Source organism: Monopterus albus, unplaced genomic scaffold (assembly GCF_001952655.1).
Source record: "Monopterus albus unplaced genomic scaffold, M_albus_1.0 scaffold25.1, whole genome shotgun sequence".
In the NCBI taxonomy this organism is placed as follows: domain Eukaryota; kingdom Metazoa; phylum Chordata; class Actinopteri; order Synbranchiformes; family Synbranchidae; genus Monopterus; species Monopterus albus.
The window spans coordinates 1,337,857-1,347,136 of NW_018127905.1; the positions used below are offsets into that span (position 1 = coordinate 1,337,857).

The 9,280-nt window shown below is 39.7% G+C and overlaps 1 protein-coding gene across 1 annotated transcript; it reads left to right on the forward strand.

The window, feature by feature from the left end:
* Positions 1 to 2,079: 2,079 nt before the first annotated feature.
* hacd4 (3-hydroxyacyl-CoA dehydratase 4) lies at positions 2,080 to 8,519 on the forward strand. The gene is made up of 7 exons (XM_020594986.1): positions 2,080 to 2,502; positions 4,409 to 4,515; positions 4,699 to 4,826; positions 4,996 to 5,105; positions 6,227 to 6,336; positions 6,913 to 7,044; positions 7,852 to 8,519. Coding segments are annotated over exons 1-7 (672 nt in total). The 5' UTR covers positions 2,080 to 2,500; the 3' UTR covers positions 7,935 to 8,519.
* The last annotated feature ends 761 nt before the right edge of the window (positions 8,520 to 9,280 follow it).

Consider the following 9,280-nt stretch of genomic DNA (forward strand, 5'->3'; position numbering starts at 1 on the left):
AGAAAGCAAACAAGACCCAGCATTCATGATATGCACGCTCTTAAGGCTGTGCAATTGGGCAATTAGTTGAACATCTGAAAACTGTCACCTAAATATCATGTAACTTGTCTCACCTGATGTTCCTCTTTCCTCATCAGTATGTTCCCTCATTCTGAAGGCTTGACGGTATCTAAACCATTCAAACTGAGCCACTGATGTTAAGATACTGTGTTTAAGCTTTCTTTTAGTTTCTTGGACTTGTGTGATTGTCACTTTTACTGAAGTGGCCTTCATACTGTATCAACTCTTGCATGCTGAATTATGTTGCATGCTCTCTTAACTCATTTCCCCACCTCAGCTTCTCATAGTGATACACTACCATTTCCCCAAGACTGTAGGACTTGAGACCTTTCTGACCTTCTGCATGATGTTTTTATTATATGATTTTGGTTTTGCATTGCTGATTTTATTATGATTTTGACAAGAACGTACCTTTACCTCATGCTTGTCCAGGGTGAAATACATTGTGGCACAGGTTATTTGCTTATTGTGACTAAAGAAAACACAACTTGATAACTTACCTGTTTAAAGGGTGTCTCTTCTCTCTTGACCTATACTTTTCTACTCATCTCTCACTCTTGTTTACTCTATTCTCTCTTCTTGGCTTCTTGTCTGTAAATATTGAGGCTGGTGACTCTGGCGTATAAAAAAGTAACATTTTGTGATTTGGGGTAGTTACATCTTGGGGGAGGCACATGTCAGCAGGGCAGAGCTACAGTGGCTACATACAGAGCCATTAAGTAGGCTGTAATATAGATGTACAAGTGAAGCTTTACATGTTGGAACTGTGTCTCAACAATAAAACAGCAGGCGTGCAGCATCCTGAAGTCTGGTCACACTGAAGTCGCAGCTTTAGTATCACTGTGCCTGTACAGACACCAAAACAACAGTCCGTGCTCACCAACAGCATCTGCTAGCACACTCAGTAGCTGGACACCCTTCAGAAAAAGTGATGGGTAGATGGACTCACTGTAGAATCAAGCAATAATTCTACCACCAAACTCCCACTGAAACCACAAATTTCCCTTTTTATTTTGTGTGTGTGGGTGAGTGGGCTCCAATCTTTTTACACTGTCACATTCTAGGAACTCAACATCCGTATGAAGACAAAAAGCAAGTCCCCAAAACTTAAAACATAGCATTTGAGAGTGATGACTTGGCTCTGCCTGGATGGTGGAGGAATACAGCCTCAAAGTGGTAATTCTGGCTCTCTAATACAATGCTTCCTGTAGACATTCATGTGAACTGAATCTGATATTTACAGGGTGAATTTGTTCTTTCCACCACTAGAGGGCGGTGCACACTGTTTCATTGAGAGCAGCACTTACAAATGTGATCTAAGTTACAGTACATTATAAAGTTATAAAGCACATTATATTATATAAAGTACATTATAAAGTACTATCAAAACTACATCAAATTTAGAATATGATAAATCAATATGCCTATAACAATAGTGTACAGTTATTAGGTATAAATGCAAACATATGTACAGCATGTTATGAATTGATGCTGCTGCTTTGGTTGAGAACACTAAAATGGTGCACTATGCTGCTGCTCAGGGGCCCAATGCTACCAACTAATGTTTATTACTTATATATTCTCCTTATATTTACTTCTGGATTGAAAAACAGTCTTCTGATTTTTTCTTCTTAGCAAAACCTATGAGCAGATCCAAAAGCATAGTTCCCAACAAGTGCAGCAACAGACACTTCCTTTCTGTTAAAGACTGAAACCACACAGTTTCCTGTACCATAGGAAGTGATAAGCTCGGAGCTGAGAGCCACAGACAAGCCGAAGCACTGAGACAGACACATTGTATGCTTTGGCCTTTTCATTGGAATTGTTGATAACTATAGCATAGACAATATTGCCACTCTTATCCTTTAAAAAAGGGTTGTATTTACAAAATATGTCTAAAAAGATTTTGTTCTGTGATTTTAGTTAATGAAAGCTCATTTTAACATTATACCAATTACCAATTATATAGTAATGAGTGTAGATGTAGTGTGTGCCACTGGTATGTTTCTGTGTGTCAGTAATCGGTATTTCAGGAATTTACAGTTTCCTCTTTATGTTTCACTTTCACTTTCTCCCTAAAGTAAATGCTGAGGTTGCAAGAGATGAAGATTTTTATGGTGGGGAGGGTGGAGGTATTTCTGCTCGGGTGTGACTTGTTCCTGCTGCATGTGTAACGTGTTTCTCATAGTTCTCCTGCTGCTCCCTCGCTCCCCTTTGTTGTCTTTGCGGAAACAGGGACAACCCTAATGAAACACTACAAAACAGAGGCATTGCAACATTTTTCTGCTTCTAGTTGTGACCGAGGATAAAGAATGGGGCGGGTCTCTGTTCACTGGGAGAATCCTGCTATACAGAGCCACAAACTGCAGCTGGATCAGTGATTCTTCACACACAGGAATTATGAATTGCTCCTCTTACCTGCAGGACCAAAAGAAAGAGAATGTAAGTGAGTATTACAAAAGCACCCAGCAGTGTCTGAGGTTTGTGGAGGGAATGTGCTGTAGTTTCAGGGCTGGTGTAGGAATGACAGGCAAGTCATCGACATTTGCTGTCAGCTTTCCAGACATTAGCAGTTCAACGCTATAAAGAAAGCTTAGAGCTCAAATGGATCTGAAAGATGGAGGGGTTGCTACTTGTTTATTTGCAGGTTTTATGTTCAGTTTAAGTTTTAATATGTTTTAAAACCACCATGGCTGACAAACAGTGTTGTTTATTTGTCATCCACACTCAGTGGTGAAAAGCTTAAGTTTCTGTGTTATGTGCAATGAAGGCATCATTCTCCTATGTTCTAGGGAAGATGCAGAATTAGAGTATAATAAAATAATGAGAGTTCCATGGAGGACATTACATGTCCCAGGAATTCTCTGTATTGTTTAAAGTGCCCATGACATGCTAGTTTCCAGCCATTTAATATTTAATCTGGGGTACCTCTAGATTATCTTGGCACCCATCATAACTCCAAATAGTCTGTAATTGTTTTTAGAATGATAAAACCAAAGGGCCTCTTCCTAAAAATGACAGGATAGTTTATGCACGTGCACAACTCCTGCTGCCGGTGTTGTGTCGAAAGTGGACAGCAGAATGAACCACAACAGCATTAATTAATTTGAATTCCTCCTCCATAGATATGTAAACAACAGTATATGTACCGATAAAAAGAGATTTGTAACACTCTAAACAAAGCAGGTAATTGAGAAACCCATTATTTTAACTGGCATAATGCAGACATAGTAACTTCTCCAGCCTTACAACAATTATCTCAAATGTTACAAAAACAACACATTAACAAACATGAAATGTGTGTTTTTCTAAACTTACCATTAAGTCCCACCGAGTAGTGGAAACATCGCTCCCTTTCAATAACATCATGGGTCATTAATCCTCTTGTTAACCAGCAACACATCCCATACAGCAGACACACTGGCCTCAAACAGTCGAAACAACCAGGTACTGTGCTCTGGGGGAATCCAGCATTGAGGAGCTGATCATTCACCACCCCAAGGGGCTTCACTGGTACGGCTGCTTGTAGGTTAGACCTGGTCAGGTAAAGCAGTGAGTCCCTTTACAGGAACATTCCCAGACATGCAGTAACCTCAGGCCCTGTATTTTTCTCCACATCCTCTGGTCACAGTGCAGCAGCAGGATGGAAAATATATCCACAAAACTGGGCGCAAACAAAAAATTCCATTTTTACATTTCCACATGTGGATGTTAGGCAAGCTCACATTAACACACAACTGGCTGGAGAATATGGCCATTCAAGGAAAACCTTAAACTATCATGTAAGACTTAATTTGGTCAGAAAAAAGTCTGAGCGAGAGTTTGCAAGACAATATGAACCAAGTTACTTCTGCATAAAAATACTAGAACATATGAGCTTGAGGTCACGTCTAAGATGATAATTCACCGTTGTAACATTGTAGATAAGTCAGAAAACAAGGAAAAGCATGTCATGGGCCCCTTAAAGTTCCCATAAGGTTTTTAAACATCAAAGATGAAAGTAAGTAAAGGAGTAAAAGAACAGCATTTTCCTCAGAACTGTGGAAGAGATCATCTGTCTAACAAATCAGAAATGGTTAACAAAGTATCTAAAATGTATAGTTAATTACAGTATTTCAGCAAATATACTCTTCATCTGTTTTTCCATCCAATTTAATTTACTCAAACATTTCCAGTTAGATGATGTGTTGGCTGTTCTCCAGTAAGCATTTATGAGGAGCAGCACATTAACAGTGGCCCTGTTCCATTTACTAAGAGTGCCAGGAAGCCAGTGATCACACCTGCAAGTGAAGGTGTCCACAACCAAATGTCAGTGTTGATCTGATCTGCAAACTTGTTTCGCTTGCAGGCTCAGCTTCAGGTTTGCCTACATCTTCTCTTATAACCTGTTCCAGTTCTGTGGACACACTTGGATACTGGCTAACACCATAGCCAGGTTTCTCACATTTGGTCAAGGTGAGGTTGATCACATTTCAGATAGCAGCAGACAGTATCAGAGGAAACTGCTCAGTGGACACGAAAATATGGATCTGAATCTGAAACATCTAAAGCTCCTTAAGAAAGACCAACTCTTTAAATCATTATTGATTGACAGATGGAATGTGTTAACATGATAAAATATGGTTTGTGAATTTGCAGATGCCTTAGCAGACACATTCTACTCTGTCGGATTTGTGATGAGTCTCTGCCAGCTGCTCTCCATTCTGGAGCTTTTCCATATCGCAGATGGGATTGAGAAAGCCAGGCTCCTTCCTCGCTTCGTGCAAGTCTGTTTTACAGCTCTACCGCTTACCACAATTTCATCATGTTATCAAACATACAAGCCAAAGGACCGCTTACCAGAATTTCATCATGAATCATGTTATCAAACATACAAGCCAAAGGTCTTATTCACATGAAACAGCTGATAGATTGTGCATGGTATTTGGATCTCAGGTGATGGAGAAGAACCTCCTGCTGGTCATGGTCATCTTGTTGGAGGAGTTCCAGAGTAAACCGGTCGTGTGTATCCAGTTCTTCTTGTGGAACATTTTGGACCTCTTGCGGTGTGCACTTATTTTTTCATTTCTCTTCATCTATTCTTTTCATGCTTTTTGTGATAAAAGGCAACTTCAGGTCATAGCAGCACCAGCAGAGCGTCTGTCAGATGTTTACATTAACTTCAGACATGCAGTATTCTGTACATGGCCATACATGTGTTCAGTCAAGGGTGTCTTTATCTGTGAAATGGTTTGGTCTAAACCCAGATATCTTGTCATTTACTGAAGTTTGCTATGAACATTCATGGTCCTCAGAGAATAAACACATTGTTTTGGTGAATTGAGTATAAAATTCCAAATTGATTGAGTCTTCATGCTCTTCACAGGACGAACTATCGTCACTGTAGGGCATGCCATGGTATTTCACAGTGCCACCCTCTCACTACATGGTGAAGATTGGCAAACTGTTGCTAATTTACACATCTGGCAGTTACAGAGCAACATTATTGTTCATTCGGAGTCATCTTTTTGGCTACCTAGCAACAAGTCTAATATTCACGCTGTTTTAGCACAGTTTTTGGTCTCTACCAACACCTGAGATAAATACCTGGGTCTATAAATGCTAAATGCTCCACTACATTCATCAGCTAGTTTCTAGCTGTCAAAAACATGAGAGTGGTGAGAGCAAACCAAAACAGCACCATTAGAGACTGGACAGTTAAACAATGAGCTCAAAGAGGCAAAAAATCTGTGTGAAAGTGGGGGGAGTTGGAGATTCAAGTAATAGTCATCTTTCAGTACATGAACAAGTCCTTTCACATTACATATCATCTTTTGATTCATTGTCATAATAAAAACACTAAACAAAAACCCATCAAACATCCTTGCAAGTGATCACTAAAATTTAAACCTGCATTATTTCTTGTTTACTTGGGCATCATGAAACAACATCACTGAGCTCAAAGAGCATAAAGCTCTGCAGAGCTGGTGATGCTTCCCAGTGGGTTCATCACCATGAGTTACTTGACATTACATAGGCATTTAGGCAGAGTAAGAACGCCTCTGTTGGAACTTCTTACTAGCAGCATTCTGACATAAGTGACTGCATATTCATTAAGAGCAGGTGTATGACTTATAGCAGCTATTTCTAAACCTTAGTGAACATGTTGATGTGTGTTTGATGACAGGTACCCACATGAACTACTACTGTGTGTTATGGATACACCCTCCATTGCCATGCTGTGGACTCGCTATACTCTCTGGATCCCCTTATATGTTCTGTCAGTCATCAGTGAAGGTTCTTATATCTTTTCGTTATCTTCAGTTTTACAAAAACAAACAAAATGGCTAAGCGTCCTTAAGAATGTGTCCCACTAAATTTGGGATCATACTGAGTAGCTCTATTGCAGCTGACCTGACACATGCTGAACAATATGAGGCACTTCGTGTCAAATACTGCTATTGCTTAAGGGAAGTAATGCACATACAGGAAATGAGTTAGCAAAGCAGAGCCGATGATAAAATGTCAGGAAGTGTGAGGAAAGCACATTTCAGTGAGAGTGTGTGATAGAACATGACATTTCACTGCAACCACACACACTAGTGAAGCTCTAATATATCAGGAACACAGAGGGAAGTGGTCAGACAGCTACTCACTGCTGGCATACTGTGTCTGTTCAGAACAACAGAGCATCACCATAGTAGAAAGTGTCCGTCACTGGACCACAGCAGATCATTTTCTAAGGGTTTTAAAAATCCTTTAGTCAAGTTTTTCAGTGTGGTCCATTCCAGATGTAGCATTGACTTTTACAGAAGGTTTGCCTTTTTGATGTGACAGTTTCTGCTGGTGACTTTGACTGTTTGTCTGCTTCAGGTGTCACTGTATACCAGGCCCTGCCTTACATTGAGCAGGTAGTATCGCACTCTGCTCCACTGAGGTTGACAGTGACAACACATCTTCACCTGCCCCTCATCCTGATGGTCTACCTGCCTGTCCATGGTCTTGGTAAGAACATAAAAGAACAGCTGAGGTGGGGGCGTGTTGATTCAGGCATCTGTTACACACTGATAAAGTCAGGTATGAGTAACAGAATGTGAATTTCTGTGTTAGAGAGGCTCAGAGAAGTTGTTACTTTCTGTCTGAATATGCATTCAGTCAACAAGACACAACATGTATTTATGCCAAGCTCACCATGTCCTCACTCCAGCTCTGTAATTAGCACAGAGGCAGGACTGAGCACAACCTTCTCATCACAGTTTTGGGAAGAAACTCAATAAGCATATTTTCCAAAAATTTGAACCAGTCCCTTAAATTAACAGTATAGGTATTAATAATTCAACTTTAAATTTTTTAAAAAGAAGTAACTGTCAGTCGTTACCAAGTTAAAGGGTTACTGGTTAATGACTGAAGTTACTACTAAGTCAGATCGTAGTCCTGTTTGTTCCTGCTGCCTGATCACAGCCTTGCACAGCCAGAAATCAGCGGTGTGTTGCTTAACATGCCTCAACTTGTAGCAACTCCAAACAAAGGGACTACAGACACTTTATTACCAAGGAATTCATTACCAGTGCATTTGGAAGCAGCTCTACCATCTTAACACTACTGTTTTATTAATGCCTTAACAGCAAGTATTTTGTTTACAATTGAGTTTGTACTTAAAATATCTAGACAATATTTGAGCAAATTATGTAACAATCATCTTTTTAGCAGCTGTCATAAATGTGCCATAAATACAGACTAACTATGGACAAACAACTGTGCACACACTATCTTGTTTTTGCCAACTTTGTAACAGTAGTGATGCCTTTTCAGGAGCCTCTGTAACAGTCTGGCAGCTGCTGAAGGAGAGACAACACCACGTGGAGAAATGGAACAAGAAGATGAAAAGGAAATGACTCAATTAAACTGAATGTTTGGATGCTTCCTGAAATTTCTCTGAACAGATTTTTGTAGATTTTTTTAAAGGACTATGAAAACTTCAATTGAAGGGTGTTACTTTTTTAATTCAGTCAGTTTGCTTTGTAGCACAGTGGTTAGCATTGTTACCTCACAGTAAGAAGGTTTCCTTCTGTGCCTTGCTGTGCGGAGTTTGCATGTTCTCTCTGTGAAGTAGAGCACAGTGGCAGTGCAGTCCGAAACAGTGGGAGGTCGGGGTAACAAGTCTGCCACATTCTTCAAAACCAGAGGAGGCAACACTAGGAAACCAAACAGTGATCCAGCAGAACCACAGGTTTTGTTCAGTGCACAAGGAATAAAGTACCATATGGGGGTTTATTCCTTTGAGAGCCAGATTTATTGATTTCAGGTTTAGTTATTGTTAATGTTAGTGTTAATGAATCCATCTCAATTTAATTCATGTTGACATTGAGAGAAAATCTCAATGTTCTCTCTAAGGCCATTAAATTGAAAGCTGAACATTCTGCTGTTTGAGGTCAACTGAGAGTTCAGGCACATCTTTCTTCTAAGACGGATCCCCCGAAAGCATACAAAATAATAAAATAGATTTCTTTGAACATCAAACTTCTGTCATTCTTGTGACTTCTATATTATCTGAGTCTATGTGAGAACTTGTACGTTTTGTGTTTTATGAGCAGGGTGCTATCCCCAGTCTGCAGACACAGGATTTGATTCACAGTGCGCCGCTGTGACAATAACACATTTATAGAAATGTCCCAGAACCCCCCTGTGCCCAGTTGCATGATTGTCCATAGTTAATAATCATACTTTTAATTTAAGGATATGCTACTGTTGTGATGTGTACTAACCGACTTTTAGGTAAATACTTTTACATTCCAGTGCCTCCCACTGCCTTAATAGCAGTAGTCATTTACAAAATAATAGACAGTGGGAGTAAAGCAGTGGAGAAACTGGGCACCATTTTATTTTAAGTTCACTGGGATGTTATTTCCAGCAGATTATAAAAGCATTAGAAGCAAAAATAAACTCTTATCACATCAAGAAGAACATCAACAACATCAAAGAATCACAATTAGTTAAATATGGTGTCAACTAAACCGCTTGTTCAGCTTCTTACAGGTTTTGCACATTATTATATCTTATACTAATTATCATTATGTGCTTATTATCTTATGTAAAGCCTTATGAGCACTTTACAGTAAGTGCAGTGCTGCCACCATTTCTATATGATGGTTGGTCTCCAACCCAACAGTTCTCAGTCCCACAACCAGCTGCAACAATGATTTGCTCTGGGCTCGACCCTTTGAGCAACGCCTTTCAAATT